Below are 23336 nucleotides of genomic sequence, written 5' to 3' on the forward strand. Positions count from 1 at the left end.
AACACAGTTAGCAGCAATTTGAGTCTCCGATGAAACATTGACAAAAATCATAGCTGATCTGACTGTGGCGTGAAATTCACTTTCCTCCCTGTCTCCATAACGCTTGACTCCCTTTGTAAATCAGCAATATTTCTAACTCCGTCTTGAATATCTTCAATGATCTAGCCTTTTCTGCAGTCTGGAGGATTCCAAGGATGAATGTCTCTGGGAGAAGAAATTCCTCCTCCTCATCTCTATCTTAAATAAGAGGCTCTTTATTTTAAACTTTGCTTTTAAGGATTTAAAAAACCCTGTCAGACTTCTTCCAAGATTGTCTCACTTATCTAAACTCATGAGTGCAGACCAGACCCAAGCTTCCAATCTTTCTTCTGAGAACCCATTCATCCCAGAATCTCATGAACTTACTTTAAACAGCCTCGAGTATATCCCTCCAAAACTGCAGGTGGTACTTCAGTTATGGTTTCACCAACACTGATGTAGCAATACCTCCCTACTTATGTAATCCATTCCTCTTGTAATAAAAGCCAACATTAATTTGTTTTCTAACTTAGCTGTGGTATTTGTATGTTAACTTGTAATTTCATAGACTAGAACATCTTGGGGCCCATCTGTACTTCAACATTCTGTAGTCTCTACATTTAAACAATAATCTGGTTATGTTTTTCCCACAGTGACAATCTCAAATGTTCCTACATTGTACTCTGTCTGCTAAATTTTTACACACTCACTTAACCTATCTATTTCTGACTCTGATTCCACTTCACAACTTGGCTGTCTGACATAGTCAGTTTGAATACATTACACACTGTCCTTTCATCCAAGTAATTAATATTGATTGTGAATAGTTGAGATCCAAGTGCTAATTGCTGTAGCACTCCACTGTTTACAGTTTGCCACCCTGAAAATGATCCACTTCTTCATATTCTCCATTTCCTGTCAATTGAGCAAGTCTCTAGTCCAGCTGCTACAGGGAGTCTCTGACTTATGAATTAGGCGCATTCATACTTTAAAGATCCAAATATGCACACTTCCTCATACTTACAAATTCGTTCTTTTGTATTCCAACTTGCATACAAATTGACGTGTGAATAGACTTAAGAATGGAACCTGCTCGTGGCCCAGATATGGCCTGTATATTGCCCCCCAACAGCATGATCTCTTATCTTGCATTGTAAACAATCATGCAATACCTTCACTAAAAACTTTGGAAATCCAAATGCACTATGTCTCCTGGTTGCCCTTTATCCACCATACTGGTGACATCCTCAAAGAACTGTATTACATTATTTCCCTTTTCCGCAAAACCATGTTGACTCTGCTTGATTATATTATGATTTTCTAAGTGCCCTGCTACTACTTCCTTAATGGATTTCAGCATTTATCCAATGACAGATGTTTGGTTAATCAGCCCATAATTCCTTATTTTTCTGCCTCCAATTTTTCTGAACAATGGTGTTACACCAGGTATTTCAATCCACTGAGACCTTTCTGGAATGAAGGAATTAGTAAGGTGACCCAGTTGCAGAATAATGTCTTACATTGATATATAATGTGGATATTCATCAAAGATCCTTAGACAGCATCTTCCAGATCTATACCACTTTCATCTAGAAGGACAAGGCAGCATGTAATAGGAACACCACAGCCTGCAAGTCCCCCTCCAAGTCGTTCGCCATACTGACTTGGAAATATATTACCATTTCTTCGGTGTCACTTGGTCAAAATCCTGGAATTCCCTCTCTCAAAGCATTGTGGGTCAACGATAGTACGTGACTACTGCGGTTCAAGAAGGCAATTCACCATCGCCTTCTCAAGGGCAACTAGGGACAGGCAATAAAAATGCTGGCCAGCCAGTCCCATGAATGAATTTTAAAAAGTGTTCTGAACTTTACAAGCATGGGCTGGTTGATCACTGATACGCTACGCACTGCAAACAGGGAAAGGAATGTGTCGGATTTGGCCTGTCAGTCATCTCAGAGACGCCTTTGTCATATTAACCAACAAAAAAGTTAGCAAGAGTTGATCATAGAGAATTCTATGGCAACATGATAATTTGGGCCTGCAAGGTGTTGTTGAAATGGAATTCAGCTTAGGTGAAAACAGATGCAGTCACTGGTGGCTCTTCATGATTCCACTGAGATAGTGACAAAATGAAAATGTAAAGCTTACTTGAGAGGTACATTGGCGAATAACCAGAGTCAAAAGAATACTGTATAGGTCTTTGCAAAATGAATCGAATCTTTGTGTGTATGAGAGAAAGAGAGAGACCATTCACCTAATTTATATTATACAGAAGCAGTCATTGCAAAACAAAATGTGTTTGGAAACAGGGTCACAGGACTCTTATTTTCTCTGCTCAGGTGTTGCCAGACCTGCTGAGTTTCTCCAACACTTGCTGTTTTGTTTCAGATCTCCATCATCTGCAGTTCTTTGTTTTTTTATGTTGATATAATAGAGTGTAAAGAGACTGTCACTTTTGGGAAGTGTATACGTATGTGGACTCTATGATCAGTGAGGAAGATTCCTCATACCAGGCAGGATACCACTCTTTTGCAACTGGTCCATAAATGTGGCTGTGTGCTCTTGCATTGTAGCAGTTTCTATTGATACTAATTCTAAATCATGATTGACAAAAAGTTGGTTGTGCTCAGTAGACATATTTGTTGAGTGGGTTATAATAAGGAATGTGGATTAGCATTGGAGAAGTTGAGATTGATTTCTTAGGTGAGGATAAGGCTGAGAGAGATTTAATTGGGATATGCAAAATCCTGAATGATCAGGCCAGAGTAAAAGAGAAGAAACTGCTTGTGAGGGGATCTAAATGAGAGGACACAGGTTAAATTTAACTAGAGAAAAAAACCTTTCCATAGTGCAAGTGTTAAAGATCTCGAACGCAGTGTCTGTGGGTATAGTGGAGCTAGGTTCAGTTGGAGCGTTCAAAAGGGATTGATAGAAATAAACAAATATTTAAGGTTTATGGCAGAGAAGAAGGCCCTGTTGTGCATCGTGACTGTGTCAAGGGAACAGTGTGCCATCAGTCAAGTATTAACTGTTATTAAAGGGTCAGTGTGCAGGGTTACATCGAAAGGCAGGAAAATTGTTCATTTGGAGAACTTGTATACGATGGCTCAAGTGGCCTTCTGCACCATAACAATTCTGTGAATTTAAAGGCAGTAAACCTACAAGCCTACTGGGATAGATCGGGTGGGGGATTGTGCTAATTCCATTGCTCCACAAAGAGCTGATGTGGATTCGCAGGGCCAATTGCCTTCTGTGCCATTATGACTGGCTGGTCTCCATTTAAGCACAAAGCTGTGACTTTATCAAAATTAAAATGTTTGATCCTTATCATACACATCAGATACAGAATCCTCAAACGATTTTTCTTCTCCACCCAATCTTAACAGCCCTGTGGAAATGGGAATCTGTGTTCTAGTAGCTAGAATCTTGTTACTTCAGTAATTATTTGACACTTATATTGTGTATGACCTATCATGTTTTAAAAGTTGGGAGTTTTCCTTTTTCGGAATGAAAAATCCAGCTGATCCATTTAGTCTCAAATGCCTTTGAAATATTCTTCATGCTTTCCTTTTTAACTGGATTTTCAATGTTTTAATTCAATGCATTGCTTCTGCAGAATTGCAACCAGTCGAAGTAAAACAGGTGCATGTGGATCAAAGAGACATCAAACAGGAAATACAGATGAACAGAAAGAGACCATACTCTGATCAGGGGCATGGATATTATGAATACAGAGAGGACAGGAATTACAGCCGGTGAGTAACAATGCTGCCGCTGCCCCATGGTTGAATGATTTAAGTACTTGAGATTGAATTTTTCATCTGACCAATTTTTAACTTCACAAATATGCTTTATTCATAAATATCTACAAATAAATTCAACAAGTACAAAGCAGTTCTGCAAAGACTGCAAAAAATACAGTGAAATTTTAACATTCTTCATTAGTGCTTCAAGCCAGTTGCAACAAAAAGGCTTTTTCTGAACATGAAAGGAAACTATTTACCTTCCCATTAGGGCTATGAGGGTATCTCAAAGCATTGCAGACCCTGTTTGTTTTGTCAGAAAGATCTTAGATGGGGCCCTTTCCCCACTGTGGTGACAGCTGTCCCAAGCTTTTTGTGTGTTCCTCAACATGTGGTCCTGGACCTTGGAATGTTCAGTCTGCAAGACTTGGTCGGGGTCAACTTTGCACTGGAAGATCAGCTAGTTCTGAGCAGATAAGAATGTTTTTCACCAAGTTGATGGTCCACCAGGCATAGTCAGTGTTCATCTCAGTGTGTCCTGAGGAACAGCCTGTGGAGCAAACAGTATTGCGTCAGTGGATCGACCTTGACAAAAACAATTACATCTCTCTAGACCTTCTTTACAAAGGTACATTTCAGAGATGTGTGACAGTTCTCTTCACCACCACAGCCATCTTGAGGCTGCATGCTGTGGCAGTGTTTCCAGATGTGCAAGAAGGATCTGACGGGTAATGTCTTTCTCACCACCAGCCAAGCCACATCTTGATGCTTATTGGAAAGTTCTGTCAATGAGGAATTCTGTCAAATCTGCTGCCTGATGACCCTTTTCATGAGTTGTGAATGGATTTTTTTCACTTCTTTTGAGGAGCTTTTATCTAGGCTGCATGTGGTCTTTCATTTTATTGTTGAGGTCATAGCTACTTTCGTGTGGTTAAAGAACATTTCCCGTATCAGTAATTTAAGCACACCGTTTACATTATGGAAACCTGGATGGCAGTGATCAGTCATTCCAAATGGTGTGAAAATTATGACCAGTAGCATTGATAAACCATTTGGAGATTAGCATGGGAAATCTGATACTGCTCTAAACCAAGGAAAGCCATCAGACTCTCAAAGATCAGCATTTCTCTCTCTCTCTCTCTCTCTCTCTCTCTCTCTCTCTCTCTCTCTCTCTTTCCTTATCTATTCTTACTTAATATTTGCCTATGAACTGCTGACTTTAGTCAGCGCCTGAGAAACTGATCAACTATCCTGTGTCTGAAGTAAAGAACTGAAAGAATTCAGAAAGGAGACCGGGAGAACTGGAGATGCCAAACAATGCTTCATTCAATTCTGTGGAGTGGTACTATTGATTTGTGTTTCCCTGATATTTTTTCTTCACCCATGATGTTTTGTTTTGTTTGTATTTGTCTGTTTGCATATATGTAGTGGTTTAAGAAAGGCTGGCATTTGAGTTAGAGAGTTAGAAATCGATAATTCAAGTTTTGTTTACCTGTGGTTCAAACTGAATCAATTTCAGAATTGAAATTGTAATATATAATAGTTTCTTAAGTGCAGATTTGGTCAGTATTTTCAGCTAATCTGAATTTATCAGGCAGTAAAATTGATGACTGAGTAATTTGATTACGCCTTTTAATTTACTTTTGTGACCACCCCATGACTAACAGGGCTGTAGTATTAATGTACCTTCCTGAGTGGGTCATCACCAGATTTGGGTTATTTGCCAGGATTATTTTGGAATATAGATGATGATTTGAGTTTGGAGTGAGGTGATAAAGGATCAAAGAAAGCAGCAGGTTTTGTATAATTTTTTTAAAAAAGACACTGGAAACTGCTGAATTCTTCCTGACAAACTTTAAACTGATCCCAAAAGCCAGGTTATTTGAATTGGCAAGTAGATTAGAAGGGAATTGCCTGCCAGACCTAAGGAGTCAGAAATAATCAAACGGCCAGTGCAACACTTGGGGTTGAGTAGAAGTATAACAGGAACTTGGTACTCTGGGTAGTGAAACATTGGAATAAGACAAGAGTCAATATTGAGTTACAGTTAAAGCAGCTTATGCACAAGGAAAAAAAATTGAAAAACTGGGAAAGCTAAAACCAGAAAATTAACAAATCACTGTCAGGAGATGTTTCAATTTTAAATAGGCTTTTCTGGGTGCATTTGAGTGAGTGCTTGAAGCAGTGTAGGCTTTTGAAACTTAACAGACTCGATAAACCTACTTTGAATTTGAAAGCATTAAGCAAAATAATTTTGACAGATGGTTACTAGCATTAGGAATTGAAACAGCTCTTGCATGATCCATTCCCTTGGAGCACATTAAAAACTCAGTACCTTCTGAGAAAAATACCAGATATCAAATTGTACTTTTAACTACAGAGGAAGCAACCACAGTTGAGCACAGGAGAAGTGAATAAGATTGTTCAAAGATATGAGAGGTTTTTTTCTTCAGAGAATTCAATCAAGATCAAACTGGATTAGTGGAGAGTATATTCTATTCCATTATAGAGTCCATTTGGAGTGTGACTTGTCTACACCAGTGGTAGTTGAGATAGTTAGGAAATTACCCATGGATGGAGTTGATTTGCTCCTGGGGAATGATTTGGCTGGAATGAACATTATAGCTCTGCATATAATTGCAAAGTTGGAGTGAAGCTAAAGAGACAGAGTAGTTAGAGGAACAGGTTTTTTTTCCACCCATCACGTAGTGAGGGCAATGGCTAATCAAAATCTGTTGACTACAGGTCAAAGTAATGCAACACCACAAACATAGGCGAAACTGTCTTTAAGAACACGGATAATGCAATGTAAGTGTGTGGCTTGTCTTCATTAATTGAGGCTCAGAAAGCAGGTCCAGAGTTGAATAAGTTTGCACAATTAATTCACACTGAGGCTGAAGCAGTTCGTGAGTACGGTTATATTGAAAACTGAGTTCTGATGAGAAAGTGGAGACACAATCACAGATTTGCAGACAAAAAAAATGAATGGTTGTTCATCAAATAGTGGTACTGCCGAAATATTACGAGATGTGAGGAGAATGGCATGTGAAATTCACATGGCACATTGTATCAGAAAATAGAAACGTCAAGCATTGATAAACATGACTTCATAAGGACACTGCTATTCTGTAACAGTCACAGGTGACTGGTAATGGGAAAACTTCAACGTGTAGTTAAACCAGCACCTTTAATATTTTTGAAGAAATATTCAATGAAGTATTAGATTGTATAGGACCATTATCAAAAGTGAAAGCAGGGAACCAGTTTATCCTCATCATGGAAATAACTATTGGCTATTTCTTTAAGAACAATTACAGCTAAGGTAGTAGTGGAAAAGTTGTCTCAAATGTTTTACCCCTTTATGGTCTACTAATTGAAATACAATCTCATCAAGGTTTTTACCTTTATACCAAACGTCTTTCAGGATGGTTGGCATGGTGGCTCAGTGGTTAGCACTGCGACCTCACAGCGCCAGGGACCCTGGTTAGATTCCTGCCTCGGGTGACCGTCTATGAGTTTCCTCCGGGTGCTCCGGTTTCCTCCCACAATCCAAAGATGCGCAGGTCAGATGAATAAGCCATGCTAAATTGCCCATAGTGTTAGGTGCATTAATCAGGGATAAATGTAGGCGAATGGGTCTGGGAGGGTTACTCTTTGGAGGATCGGTGTGGACTTGTTGGGCCAAATGGCCTGTTTCCACACTGTAGGGAATCTAATCTAATCTAATGTCATCAGCTGATAGGGTATAAAACAATTAACAACAATTCAACAGCATGCCATCTGCATACATACAGAGCTTTGGAGAGTGCCTCAGACTTGAATCATATTGCCATGAAGACATGTATGATTAGGACAAATTATTAGGTTTCTTACTATGTGCTACGAGAGATTCTCCAAGTGAATCTCCTGGATTTAATCCATTTAACTCAATAGGAGCATGTAAAGTTGCAGATAGAAGTGAAAGAATGTGCAAACATGTTACAACTAGAATCTTTCAAACAGGTGATGAAGTACGACAAACTTTGTTTTAACTGGCATTCTTGATAAACCGACAAAAATTATATAGGTCAAATACGGGAAGTTTACAGTATTATCATGATCTCCGTGATGTTCCGAGTAGTCAGTTGAGGGTGTGAGTGACCAGACTCTCTACCAGTTGCAGCTGAGGTACCTAAGTTATGAATTTTTATTTAAGGCAAAGTTGCATTGTAATTTAAATGATTTATACCATAAATAAAGTACAGCAGTGATGTGTATACTCCCTGCATTAAGTTTCTGTTATTTAGTATGTGTTTTTGCATTGATTATGTGTCTGGTCACATTAGTAGGTACCAGTTAATAAAATGTTTACTGCATTGGTATTTTTGACTTTGCAAGATAAAATTATGAAAGTGAAATTCAGTGACAATTAGGAGGTTTAATAAAGTGGTTTATTTGGGAACAGGAATTGGTTATATGACATGAACATATTGGGAAGAGGATAAGGAGGACCAAGTGTGTCAGGTGGTAGGAGGAGTGGAGGATGACTGACAATAAGAATGAGGTAGAAGGAGAGGTAGACAGTTCAAAAAATGAACCTTCTACAACAGAACTAGCCAGTACGGAAATACTGGGACAGTTAGACAATCTGTCCTTCCTCTGAGTAGGCAAATAACAGGTTGATCAAGTAAAGTTACCTAGGAAATATAGGGATATCTGTAGAATTGTATTAGCTAGTGTTAGGACGGAGCCCTCCCTAGGGGTATAGATATATATCCCAACACTAGGCATGATGTAGACATGGAGAGTCAGTATCAATAAAATTAGCTGTGGAGATCAAAACAGAGGTTCAAACCATGTTGGAAAATCATTTGACTGAACATAGCCAAAGGAGCTAGAGTTCACTGGTAGTGTTGGTTTCTAAAATGGATGGATTAAATAAATTCCATGTCAACCAGAAAAAGTAAATGCAGTTATGGAAACAGGGTTGTTATCCAATTCCTTGATTAGAAGATTGTATCAATAGGGTTAGCAGTGCGTTATTTCTTTCTAAGACTAATCTCTTGAAGGGATACTGGCAAGTGACATTAACATCGCAGGCTAAAGAGATGTCCACTTCTGTCACACCAAGACATGCCATTTGTGCTAAAGAATGCCTCTGCTCCATTCCATAATCTTAGGAATCAAGTTGTAGCTGAACTACCTCAGTTACATAGTAAGGTTCGACAATGTCATAACACATAGAATGAGTTTGTAAAGACCTTAAGCAATTACAGTTTTCTGGCTTGTTGATAAATTTGGCTGAAAGTCAATTTGCAAGAGCAAGGTTAACATTACTCGGACATATCATAAGTAAGGATAAATGTTGCCAAGAACAGCAAAGTGAAAAATCTGAGAGATTGCTTCATTCCAAAAATTAAATAAGAAATCACAAGATATTTAGGAATATGTGCGTTTTACTGGATATTTGTATGTAACTTCAGCACAATAGCTGTATCTATAATGAATTTATTAGGAAAGTAAGCAAAAGTGATAGCAGAAAACCGAGCAATCTTTGAGAAGCTGATGGAAAACTTAATAAACGAATTGGAGTTAGCCACCGCTAACCTTACCTGGACTTTAAAATGGCGATTGATGCTAGTGAGTTGAGTAGGTACAATCTTGTTACAAGATAATTTGGGAATAAAGAATTCACTGGGCTACTTTTATAAGGGAATACTCTGCTTTTGAAAAGGAGACTTCAGGGTTATTATGGGCCCCTTCTGGGATACACTGTGAAGTCTATGTCCAATAGTAACAAAGAAATATTAATCTAATCTGACTATAATCCACATGTTGAAAAGTTTAAAAATCAAGATGTGAGACTGTTCAGATGGAGTCTGCCATTTTCAACCTTCAATCTAAAACTCATTCACATTGTTTTAAAAGATAAAGTCATTACAATTGCATTGGCCTGAGTATAATATGATTACATAATTTTTAACTTAAAGGGTGGGTGGATATGAATCTTGTGGTTTATTGTTTGTGTGTCACATAGTTTATGATGAAATACTTTTTCCTAATAGTGTTTCATCTCTTTTAAGGGTGGGGGCATGTAAAGACTGCATCTTTTTATTTTTATTTTTATTCTTGAATTGTGGACCAAAATGGAAAAAAGATATCGCTTTAAATCCGGGAAAGCCTTCAAACTCTAAAAAGGAAGCATTTTTTTCCCCCCCAGACAACTAAAACATTTAATGGAGTAGTTGCTCAGTAGTAATGTCAGTGAACTAGTAATCAAGTGGGGTTTGAATTCCACCATAGCAGATGGCGAAATTTGAATTAAATAAAAGATTTAGAATTTTTAAACAAGCTTGTCTAGTGGCATCCACATAACCACTTTTGGACAAACCCACCTGGTCCACTGAAGTCTTTTAGGGAAGGAAATCTGCAGTTTCAACTTGGTCTGGCTTACATGTGACTCCAGGCCCACAACAATGTGGCTTAACTGCCCTCTAAATGGCTCAAGCAAACCACTGAGATTACGGGACAATTGGAGATAAGCAGTAAATGCTGGTCCAGTCAGCGATCCCCATATCCTATGAATGAATAAATTTTGCTTGCCATTTGGCTATTAACTGCTGCCTTTAACATGTGTCTGAGACACCGAACAGTTGTGTGACAACTGTCCTGTGTCTGCAGTAAAGAACTGAAAGGACTTGGAAAGAATAAGGTTGGAAATCAGAAGGACTTGGAAGAAATAAAAGGGCACTTCATTGAATCCTGTTAAATTGTGTTCTCCTAATTTGTTTTTCCACCCATAACATGATTTTTTTCTTGTTTTTTTTTTTCATGTTTGTATGGAGAAGTTTAAGAAGGGGTAGAGTTGAGGTTACTTATAAGCTGATAATTTATATTATCAGCCTGTGGTTAGATCTGATTTATTTTCAAGAAATAATAGTTTCTTGTTAAGTGCAGAAACCTGATCAATGGTTTTTGTTAACCTGAGTTCATCACGCAAAAAAATTGGGATTTTGATTAACTTGATTAAATCTTTTACTTTTGTCACAACCCTGGAGCTGTATCCCCTCTAATTTATCCTGCCTTTGCATGGATCTCCAAGGTCTGTGTGCGCATTGACCTCTAGAATCAGGGCAGTGCATCTGCTTGCTGATTGGCCTGATGAAGGGCTTGTGCTGTGTTGCCCAGCAGCTGTGCAGTTTAGATTGGACACTAGTCGAGAGTGTGTTGCCAGGAAAGCACAGCATAGGTCCTTCATCACTTTTCCTTAGATTGGACATTGTCTGGGAGTAGGGTCGGCACTTTTTCTCAAGTTGGCTATGACAGTATAACACCATGATTATATTATGCTGACTGTATGTAAGATGAGAGTCAGGTTACTGGTAACCTCATTCACTACAGAAATCTAGACTCGTTCCTGCAATGAATGTACTTGAGGATCAATAGTGGAAAAAGTGTCGAGCTTACTTATTGATGTGCACCTTGTTCTGTAATGGTTCTGATAGTGTTAATGATCGTGTTATGTTGACTCCACTCTCTGTTGATGATACATCATCTGCAGCTGCTGACGAGGTGCTCTATTCTAGCTTTCAGAGCACAGATGCACCAACTCTTCTGAGGTCTGCACAACTGTGCCTGACCTCATGTACTTTCGTACCAAATAACAAATGATTACAACAGAGGGTCTCCGATTTACAAACGCCTGATTTAATGAAAATTCGTGTTTAACAATGCGATCCCATACAGAAGTATAATTTTAAAAACCTGACATACGAGCATTTTGTATACTCCCGAACAGTTGCTCTACATTGTGTTCTGACTTGTGGACAAATTGACTTATGCACAGATACCAGAATGCATTCCAGGGGATTATGGTTACAATGTAATAAGCCACCTTGTTATCTAAAAGCATTGTAGATATCCAGTGCTGGTCTGTCCTCCACCACTTTATCATGAGAGGGGCTCAGGACAGGAGGAGTGTTGGCTACAAACTGCATGAAACGTCTCTTACTCAGTTCCTTGTACTAGTAGAGGGGGCAAATACCACCAAGTAACAGGTGATCATCTGGGAAAATATCACACTGTTCACTGTGTATAGAGCGGTTACTTGGCTGAAGGAGGCAGCATTTAGATCAGAGTAGTGTTGGAAAAGCATTGGTTAGGCCACTGTTGGAATATTGCATGCAGTTCTGGTCTCCTTCCTATCGGAAAGATGTTGTGAAACTTGAAAGGGTTCAGAAAAGATTTACAAGGATGTTACCAGGGTTGGAGGATCTGAGCTACAGGGAGAGGCTGAACAGGCTGGGGCTGTTTTCCCTGGAGCGTCGGAGGCTGAGGGGTGACCTTATAGAGATTTACAAAATTATGAGGGGCATGGATAGGATAAATAGGCTAAGTATTTTCCCTGGGGTTGGAGGAGTTCAGAACTAGAGGGCATGGGTTTAGGGTGAGAGGGGAAAGATATAAAAGAGACCTAAGGGGCAACTTTCACACAGAGGGTGGTACGTGTATGGAATGAGCTGCCAGAGAATGTGGTGGAGGCTGGTACAATTGTAGCATTTAAGAGGCATTTGGAGGGATATGGGCCGTGTGCTGGCAGGTGAGACTAGATTGGGTTGGGATATCTGGTCAGCATGGATGGGTTGGACTGAAAGGTCTGTTTCCATGCTGTACATCTCTATGATGAAGTCTGGCAGCAGGAAAATTGATGTTTCGGGCAAAAGATCTTCATGAGGAAGGAGGCAGCATGCCAGCTCAGTGGTTAGCTCTCTGCCTCTACACATTCTTCCCATGTCACACTTTATTTCAAGTTAATTTGATGAACAATACAGAAGTTTCTTGGGGACACAGCAGGCAACACTCAATCAACAGTTTTAACATGGAAAAGACTGCTAGAAAGACTGGTTGTACTGTACTTTACATAAAATGTATAGAAAGTCTCTGCTAAACATTGACTCACTTGAAATTTTTTTATTTTGATATCCATTGTCAGTATAACATTAACGTTTTGGTTTTACTTTAAGACTGAAACACTGCTTCCTTTTGTGTGGCTGCCAGGTTTGTTTCCTGTCCTGTTGCTTCCAGCCACCTAACCCTCCCTCCTTATAGGGCTTCGCCTCCACCCTAGCTTTGTGCCCTGGTCCCAACTCTCCTCCAGGCCTTACCTCCTTGTCTCCACTACTGACCCAGTCTGCCTCTGGCATCACTTTCTGCGCTTGTTCGCTGGTCTGTTCTCCCCTTGCTTCTCTTGCCTCACGTCTGTTCTTAGCCTTGTCTCAAGTGCTTGTCTCCTGGCTTTGTACTTTGCTGAACCCTCACTGAAATTCCATGCTCCATCTGGTGGCAGATGCTAGTCACTGCTACTGATTCCTGCACCAATTAATCTCTGCCACTAGTGGAGTTACTGGAAATCCTGGCTAATCTAGCAATTCTTCATGGTGAGTATTTTTTTAAAATTATGTACTGTATTTCTTTTACTAGTAGTGATCAATTTTATTTTGCAAGCTATGTTATCTAGAACTGCACAATGTTGCACATATATGATACAGTATTTCAGTTCGTACATTGTTTTTCTGGAACTCTGACGTAACCTAAATCAGGCTTTAATATTGATTTCTTATGTTTCACTTAAGTGTGATTTTCAGGAATGTAAGTGAGGTATACTATGCTTAATATCTGGTTAATTTTGATGCTGTGCACCAAATGTGAATGGTGCTTACTGAGTTATTGACTTAAAAATCTAGATTAATACACAATAAAAATCATTTGAGATTTGGTATGAACATACATTAATCATTCTGCTTGTTGACTGTTGACCATTGAAGGAGTTAAACAGCAGTATTTTACTTTTTTATAGAGCAAAATCACCCCAGCCACCTGCAGAAGATGATGAGGAAGACTTTGATGAATCCTGTGTGGCCATTGATACCTGTAAGTATCAAGCAGTGTCTTTGTAATAAACTATTTTCAGGGTAATCTGAACTGGTTTGACTTGATATGTTCTTGTTTCCCTGTCTTACATTTTTCCATGTTTTCCATCCTAGATAACTGTGATCTGCACTTTAAAGTGGCTAGAGACCGCTTGAGTGGCTACCCCTTGACTATTGAAGGATTTGCATATCTGTGGTCAGGAGCACGAGCAACATATGGGGTCAACAAGGGGAAAGTTTGTTTTGAAGTTAAGGTACTTAACTTTTCTTTTGAGGGCGTGGAATTGCCCGTTTTCTTTTTCTCCCCTTACATATCTATTAAGGCCATGGAACTCTGGCTAGGCAGCTGAGCTGCACCTAGGCCCTTATTAAAATTGCTCATGAACCACTTGCAGGATTTACTTGACAGTGGCCTTCCAGGGTACCCATTTGTTCTCCCTGCACCAGTGGTAACACACCTGCCCCTTTTGCTCACTGCTTCTGCAGTGCCATGGATTTAGGGAATTCAAGCTTGTAGGGTTGGAATCATATCTTGGTTTCCTGTATTTCATAGTGGTGCATGTTATAACACCCACATGCAATGCCACTACTATCCTTGGAAGTGATGGCTTGTGCTTTAAATTGCCCTTTATATTACAAGCTGGAAAAGAAACAGCACACTGTGCTTTGTTTTTGTGCATATTAAATGCATCATTCTGAAGCCTTAACTCTGCCAACTGAGTTACCATATTACTTCTAGGATTTCAAAACTCCCGAATGATTTAATCTTTTTCATATGCTGGCTGAACCAACCTCAACAACACTAATTAGAATTTTGAGAGCAGCTTTGATCTAGAGATTTTTGTAACAGGTATTTCAGCAGCGGGAGCAGATTTTGGCAGAGCAACGTGCCACTTTCAATAGCGAAAGTGGCATGGATCAGGGTTTCAATGGGGTGACCTAGGACATGGAGGCAGGCAACAGTTCCGAACTAGAAGTGGTTATGTTTCATGGATTGAAGCTCTCTTTAAGGCAATATGGGAGTTTATGCAATTTCTGTTTTCAGTTTGAGAAGATAGAATTGGAATAACCATAGCTTGATGTTTGTAAGTGCCTGGACAGTACAACAGCAGATGTGATGTTAAAGGTCCTGCACCTAGATGCGAAAACAAAACAGGATTGACCTTTATTGAGCACCGCATTAATCTGGGCAATACGTTATGATGGAAAAATAAACACTGTTTGCAAGGATAGGATCTCATGAATGGATTCTTGAGATGACCTCTCTTGTCCTTTTGTAGCTTTACATGGAAAAAAATGTCTACCCAAGTGTGAGGGGGAAAAAAAATCACAGAAGTTCTATTTTAAGAATTGTGATAACTGGTGTAATTATTTTCATCACCTGAATGGAGTGAAATTTTTTAATGCCCTCTTTTAATTTCTAAGAAACATGCCCAAAGTCTGAGCAAAAAGAAACCGTTTCTTTTTTTGAGAAACCGTGCTTCCCAGACAGCCTTGTTCTCGACATTGCTCAACTTCTTTATTAGATTTCATACAGGTGGGTTATCGAGAAGGCTCTGGTAACAATACTGCATTTCCTCTTTTTCAGTATTTGTGATGCCTCTTCTGGTTTAAAACCGTTTGTATATGATTAGGAACAGTTCCTAATGGGAGCTAAGACTGAATGACTGTTCCTTGCAATATTGTCACCATAGATCATGATGTAGATTATTTGCTGTAAAAATGAGCACCAATGCTCAACTTATGGAGTGTAAACTGGATATGACAACCTGGACAGACTTAAAGGCAGATCAAAATGAGACTGATTTCCTTCTCTTATCCTTCTTGCATTGGTATCCAATTTATTGGACTTTTGCTGCATCCAAGTCCTGAAATTTCCTAACAGCACTGCGGGTGTACCTAAACCACATGCACTTCAGTGATTCAAGAGGTAGGCCACCTTCTCAAGGGCAATTAGAGATAGCGAGCAACTCCCACATATTGTGAACACATGTTTTAAAAAACAATTTCCCTAATGTAGGTGCAAGGCAAAACCATTTTGTATTGATACTGAGTATTCTCTCAGTCTTTGCCACTTGGTCAACATTGAATCTGTTGAAGTGACCAGTTTTACACTGTGATTGTTGGTGCCTTGCTAAAATTGAATTATGTTACCAAGACTGCTTTGAATTTATTGTTACTGAGTTTTTATGGTCTTCTATTTGTTCCACTTGAACAGCTGCACTTCAAATTCCCCAGAGCTTTATCGAGAACTTTGATGTTCAGATATTTTACTTTACTGGGTGCTGTAATTTTTTTGTGAGGTTCGAGGAAGGAAGTGCAGTAGAGAAGTAAAATATTAAAAGAATACCGTCAACGATAGATTGCTCCTCTTGTGCTTTAACTCTCTTGGCCTGTTAGCCAACAACATTTTAGCTGTCTGAAAGTGTGGATCTATTATCTGTAGAATGTTACTCTTTGTCTAAAGATTCCACCTGATGCATTTGATTCTAAATCGTATTTTTAAAGTAATGTTCTGGAATAATATTTTTTTAAACTGTTTTCGATACTTTATAGAAAATCATCAGTACTCCCATTCTTCAAAAAAAATCACTAAACCTCAAACACAGATCCTGCTAAGCACCTATCTCTGACCCTAAAATTGTACAGTGTTCAGTATACCACTGATATCATCATTTTATTATTTCTGCATTTATTGGTCTTTTTACTGAATTGTTCAGACATTGACAGTGCCAATGTGATAACTCTTGCATCCTTTTGAGCCATTTTCTATCCCATCTATTTTGTACTGAGCTGCGACTCCACTTTGCAAAATAAGAATTTCTTTTCAGTATTAAGCATCCTCTCCTATCACCAGATTATTTCAATGATCCAGTCTACTTGCAAATGCTTTATTGCAACCTCTCTCTGTTTCTGATGCTAACTTATTGCTATCTGTTAATTTGACAGGCTTGCATTTAAAATGTCCCATGGTATTTTTCACAGGAGCTTTTATCAGATAAACAGTGTGTTAGGACAGGGGACAAAACCCCCAGTCAAAGAGGTAGCTATGTCAGGAGCCTCTTAAAAGGAAGAGAAATGGGCAAAGATTTGGCAAGGATATTCCAAGGTGGAGACATAGGTAGTCGACTGCCAAGTTGTCAATCTTTAGTGCAGTGGAATTTGGAGACTCAAATTAGATTCATCAATGATGCTATTGAGATGCACCGATCTGTTAGTCCTTGTGCTTAAATAAAAACAAATTCCATGGAAACTAATCAGGTCTGGAAGCATCTGAGGAAGGAGAAACCAAGGTTGTTTTGAATTGAGAGCTGAAATGGTTTTATACTGAATAACAAAGTGGGGAGGAGTAAGTGGAACTGGAGGGAAAGTAGGATAATGTTATGGGGTGAGATTAGAGACAAACATAAGGGAAGTGGTAATGATTGTACAGAAGAGAACTAGAATAGATGTAGATAGCAGAATATAGGTTAGCTGTGCTGAAAACAAAAGCAAAAACAGACAGAAGGTAAAATCACAAAATGGAGGATAGAGTTCATGGTCTGAAGTTGTTGAAATGCAAAATTAAATGGTACCCCTTCAGCTTGTGTTGAGCTTCACTAGAACACTGCAGCAGATATAAGACAGAGATGTGAGTAAGAGAGCAAGATGTGAATTAAAATGGCAAGAGACCAGAGGGTCAGAGTTGTGCTGAATTGAGCAGAGGTGTTCTGCAGAGTGGTCATCGCATTCAGTATTTGGCCATGCGTGGCATTGGGGAGCCATAAGAGAGTTAAAGAAATTGACTGGAGATCATACCCAGTACAGAGTAAAGATGGTTGTGGAGGCCAATCATCTTTGCTTCAGGACATCTACTAGTTTATCAGGGCATTGACCAAAGCCCATTCTGCTACTCTAACTTACTCTTTCCTGGTAGTTGAAAGAGATGTCCACAACAAAGTGAATGTCTTATTCTTTGCTCTACATATAATCACATTGTTTGGGAGATTTAATAAATTAAGTGTGAAAAGTTGAAATGTCATAATAGTGTACTACACTCTGCTACATTTCGTCAGTCGCTGCACCAATGACTTTCTGTCCGCAGGGTCAGAGATGGGGATGTTTAGTGATCTCCATTTGCAGCTTGTCACATAATGAAGCCGTCAGTTCTGCAAGCACCAAGCCATTAACAGCATTTGGCTGATATGTGGCAATAAATATTTGTGCTAGGTTCTAACTTCCTCCAGTGAGGGTTTCTCCATTTTCCCCATGACATTGAGTGGCATTGGCATTGCTTAATCCCTAACTTCAATTCTCCAGGGGCTACAGTTGACCAGATACCTAACAGAACTGCCCACATAAATTGTGTTGCTACAAGAACAGGTCAGAGACTGAGCCAGTTTGTGGTGATTCTGTAATGTACAACACCCTGTACCAAACTCCCAAAGCCTTTCCAGTACCTACCAGGTGTAAGTAAATGGTGCACTGAATATTCTGCTATGCCTTATACGAGTACAGTTCTAAGAACACTCAAGAAACTCAATGTCATTCAGGAAAAAGCAGTCCACTTGATCAATACCCTTCAATTCAAAGTGGCTAGAAATATGGGGAAGGCAGATACAATTGACACATGCAAGAGAGCATTGGGTGTTTATTTAGCTGGAAACCATGCATAGAAATAGGCAAAAGGCAAGAGATTAGCACTAAGTATAAACACTGAGAGAACTGGTACAGGCACAATTGGCTGAATGGCATCTTGCATTATAATAACTCTGAGAGGAAGTGTTGCTTCAGTTGTCCTCTGAGGGGTTATTGCACATTCAGTAGAATTCATTCTACCAGGACTTAATGGTTGAAATTGGACATTCAGTTTGAACAAACTTGGTTTGTATTCTTGAGTGTGGATCATGGTGGGGTGATCTAATATTTTATGTTTTAACTGTAAATGAACTCATCTTGTGAATCACTTGGATCTTTCACTTAGAATGATACTTATGATGCATAAGGAGATAGCCATTGACGTTGTCTGCCATTGCGTCTTAGTGAAAATGTAGTCCATGACTTTTGTGATGAGTATTTGAACTGCTCAGATCACGAAGACCCAAGAACAGTCACTATTTTCTGCTGAGCTGATTTTGGCTGAGATGTTCACAATTGACCTAAGCAACTCTGATGTTTGAAATTTTGATCAGGGTACTCATTTCCATTTAACTATCAGTGACTCTGGCTGAAGGTGCCTGTATTGCTGATATGTGAGAGCGGTTGATTGTGATGTCCCTACAGTTAGATACATCTTGTTCGCTCTGATGTGTTAGATATACATCCCTGGCTGTGATAGTTTTGTGGAGCAATTGGCAACTGTGAAGTGATCAGTGAATGAAAATTCAGGCTTCTTGCTGGGACATTTATAGATTTGTAAAAGTATTTAACATCCTTTTGACTGCTATGTTTGCGCAGCTGACCTCCAATTGTAGGAGCAAATGTTTTAGTGTTTGTCAGTGCTGAATTTAGGCCCTTATGAGAGTCCAATTTTATACAGCTCAATTTTTCCTACTTGGACTTCAAGTAGGACTTGGTAGTCTAATGTACTTTAAGATGTTAACAATGGTAACATTGTTTTCAAAACAAAAAACATGTTTTTTCTTTGTAGATTAATGAAGAGATTGCAGTTAAGCATCTTCCACCAACTGAGCCTGATCCGCATGTGGTCCGTGTTGGTTGGTCACTTGATTCATGCAGTACCCAATTAGGTAAGAAAATTTGTCTCCACTTTTCTGAGCTGTATGTTGAATTTGGATCCTAGTTACCATTGCATTGTGTACCTTTCCTACGGTTATGGTTGGTATGATGTGGATAATGTGGTTCGTCAAGTGTTTTGTATTGGCTAGTTTTACAGCTTCAGTCAGTCTTACAGAAAGGAACTTAGAGTGATTTAAACTGTAAACGTGTAGTAGTTTCCACTTTGCACCGTGATTTGCATTCATTGGTTGTTTAAAAAATACTTCCTACCAAGAATCTTTTTGTAATTAAATTTGTGGCAACAACCTTTCAGCTTGCAAACAGTTACCCATGATTCGTGACATTAAAATATGCAAGTATCTGTCATCTTTTAAAAACAAAGTTTCAAGAACTTGGACTCTGTTGGAATCATGCTAATGTATTTGGAAGAAAGACTTCCTTTGAGGAGGCAAGAGTAACTCATTTGGAGAAGATCACTTATTGCAGTGGGAAAAAAACATCCTTTGTAATGTCTTGAATGTTGTTTTTCTTGAATCTTTTTTTCTCAATTGTTCTTTATTCAACAGCTTTTAATAAACTCTCTGAATCAAGGATGGAGTCCACGTTTATTTCAGTGGCTTAAATTTGCCAGTGAGATTGCTTGTTGCTAGTTTGGTACAGTCCTTATTTTGTAAAGCTGAAGAAAAGCACCTATTAGAACCTGACGGGGAGACTGGGATTGAGCGACAGAGATAGAGCTTTTTTGTTGTGAGATTGTACCCTAAGGACTTAAGTGTCTTTCTTTGCTAAAATGGAATAGGCCAGTAGAAGAAGTACTATTCTGTACTTTAATCTACTCACCTTTCAAGACTTCAGTTGTGTAAAGCTTTCTAATACAATAAGCATTTGTACTGAATTCTTCAGTAGTATTACTGTTGGCAGCTGCTGAAAAAATTCACATTTTGTGTTACTTGACTAATCAGGCTGGACTTGCTGCTTAGGTTTATATCACAACATGAATCTGCCCATATATTAGGTATTCACAGCCCTGGAGTGAGTTCAGAGTAAGAATGACTTCTTACACTGCTCCTTCCTTTCCATCCAGTTTTCTATTTATTTGGGTCATAGTTATCTAAACATTAAGAATGATTTCTTGAAGTGTGCTGTGAATTATTGTGGCTGCAGTGGTTGTCTTGTGAAGTTGGTGAATACAGTATGATGAAACAGACCTTGAATGATTTATCAGATGTATTTATGTAATATTGATTCAGTAAATTGATATCTTATTGAAACACATTATATTTTCTTGCTCATGCCTTTTCTATAAACAGATCTTGCCAGTAATGCATTACAGGCATCATTAGAATTGAAAGTTATTTGTTTCATTGAAGAACTTAGATCGAGTTCACTTTTCTGTACTAGAACTTGTAATAGAAATGTGAGTTGGGACCTGACCTGTGTTTCTTACACCAAAGGGTCAGTTTGCATGCTTTATAACTCTGACTCTATATCTCCATTGCTTCTTTGCCTGTTATCTTTAGATCTGTGCCCTCTCGTTGTCAATTCTATGTTTGGGAATCATTTTTCCCTCTATTGTGTCCAGATTCCTCGTGATTTTGGATAAATCTATGAAATCTCTTCAACCTTCTCTCAAAGGAAGAACTTTCCAATTTCTCTAACCTGTATATCTGAAGTTGAGTGAATTCTTTCTGCACTCTGATTCCTTCACAAGGAATTAAAGTGTGGTGCTCAGGACTTGATGTTCAACTTCAACTGCAAGGTCACCAGTGTTCTACATGAGGTTATCAAATCTTCCTTATTAATAACAGCAAAGGTCTATTCCCTTGGGTCGGGAAGTTCAAAACTAGGTGAGAGGATAAATTTTTAAAAAGGACGTGAGGGACAAATTTTGTTTTACACACAGAATGGTTTGTGTGTGGAATGAACTGCCAGAGGAAATGGTGGATGGGAGTACAGTTGCAAGGTTTAAAAAGCATTTGGATATGTACATGAATAGGAAAGGTTTGGAGGGATATGGGCCAAACACCGGCAATTGGGACAAGCTTAGTTTGAAAACATGGTCGGGGTGGACTAGTTGGACTGAAGGGTCTGATTCTGTGCTGTATTACTCTGACTGTTGTTCTCTGTGCCCCTATTATTAAAATTTTGAATGTTACATGCTTTGTCAGCTGTCCTCTGAACTTATTCTATTATCTTCAATGCCTTTTTCTTTGGAAGTGGAGTCCCAGGTGAACAGGATAGTGAAGAAGGCATTTGGTTTGTTTGCCTTTATTGTTCAGTACTTTGAGTATAGGTGTTGGGAGATCATGTTGCAGCTATACAGGACAATGGTTAGGCCACTATTGAAATACTGCTTGCAATTCTGGTCTCCCTGCTATAGGAAGGATCTTGTGAAAGGATTCAGAAAAGAATTTATGAGGATGTTTCCTGGATTGGAGGGTTTATGCTATCGGGAGAGGCTCAGTAGATTGAGGCTGTTTTCCCTGGAGCACCGGGGACTAGGGTGACCTTAAAGAGATGTATAAAATCATGAGGGGCATGGATAGGATGAGTAGTCAAGATCTTTTCCCCGGGATGGGAAAAGGAACCTGAGGGGCAACTTTTTCTTGTAGAAGGTTGTGCCTATATGGAATGAACTGCCAGAAGAAGTGGTGGAGGCTGGTACAATAACAACATTTAAAAAGCATCTGGATGGGTATGTGAATAGGGAGGGTTTAAAGAGATAAAGGCCAAATGATGGCAAATGGAACTAGATTAATTTTGGATATCCGGTGGGCAGGGACAGATTGGACCAAAAGGTCAGTTTCTGTGCGGTACAGCTTTATGACTCTATTTACTGGCCCAGTATTACCTTTAGAATTGTCCCTTTAAGTTAATATTAATTCCTACATTCTTCCTACCAAATTGAATTACTTCACACTTCTCTGTATTGAATTTCATCTGCCACACTTCTTGTTTCACCAACCTGTCCTTTTGAATCTCTACATTGTCCTCACATTTCACAATGCTTCCGAGTTTCATTTCATCCTCGAACCTTGAAATTGTGCCCAATGCACTAAGCAAGAGCAAGAGTCCTAACACCAAACCCCTAGGAATTACACTACAACTTTCTTCCAGTTCTAAAAACATTTACTAACTACCACTGCATCCACATTTTCCTAAGTAAATATTAATTTTGTCAGTTTATCATTTTGAAAAGCTTCCCTATCACCAACATTAAAATAACTAGGCTATAGTTGCAAAGCTTATCTTTGCACCCATTGTTTTTAAAAAGATGGTGTAACATTTGCAAATTCCCAGTCCTCTGATACAACCCTTGAGTTGAATGAAGATTGGAAAATTACGCCCAGTGCTTCTGCAGTTTCCATTCTCATTTCCCTTAGTATAGTAAGCACCCATTTAATGTTGATTCACTTAACAGTATTTCATTTTAATATCATAAACAAATATTTTGTCATTATTATTAAATGTTTAGAATTAAATATTTTCTACATATTTCCTGTGTGATCTGCCTGATTTTATGACCTATCTCTACTGTTCCACTCCAAGCTCAGTTCACCTGGCCTTCCTCTAATTCTGCACCTGCCCTCTGTGCCTTTTCACCCTTGCTAACCTGTATAATTCTCCAGTGTCCATACCTGCACTGACCAGTTATTGCCACTGGATGGAGCCTGGTCAGTTGAAACTAGATGAGATGAATTTAAATTTAACATTTAGTTTGTATTCTTTATGTTTAAACTGCATTTAATTTTAAAGACTGCATTATTTCAAGTAAGACATTTAACAATGTACATCATTTCAATCTAATGTTTTTTTTGTTGCTTTTTGCTTAGAAGTGCTGCACTACCTAATTCTACACTATTTGTTTATATTTACTAATTTATCTAGTTCAGATCTGATAATTTCATTCCAGGATCTCAGGATTTATTTGCTGTACCTTTCCCTT

The 23336-nt window shown here is 38.8% G+C and overlaps 1 protein-coding gene across 1 annotated transcript in view; it reads left to right on the forward strand.

The window, feature by feature from the left end:
• LOC132836562 (heterogeneous nuclear ribonucleoprotein U-like protein 1) overlaps window positions 1–23336 on the forward strand; it is a 91159-nt gene that overhangs the window by 34434 nt on the left and 33389 nt on the right. Inside the window, exons 3-6 of the mRNA XM_060855911.1 lie at window positions 3638–3776; window positions 13600–13673; window positions 13787–13926; window positions 19302–19401. Coding sequence (XP_060711894.1) covers window positions 3638–3776; window positions 13600–13673; window positions 13787–13926; window positions 19302–19401 — 453 coding nt within the window. The remainder of the gene's footprint in view (window positions 1–3637; window positions 3777–13599; window positions 13674–13786; window positions 13927–19301; window positions 19402–23336) is intronic.

The sequence above is a fragment of the Hemiscyllium ocellatum genome, chromosome 47, assembly GCF_020745735.1.
Source record: "Hemiscyllium ocellatum isolate sHemOce1 chromosome 47, sHemOce1.pat.X.cur, whole genome shotgun sequence".
In the NCBI taxonomy this organism is placed as follows: domain Eukaryota; kingdom Metazoa; phylum Chordata; class Chondrichthyes; order Orectolobiformes; family Hemiscylliidae; genus Hemiscyllium; species Hemiscyllium ocellatum.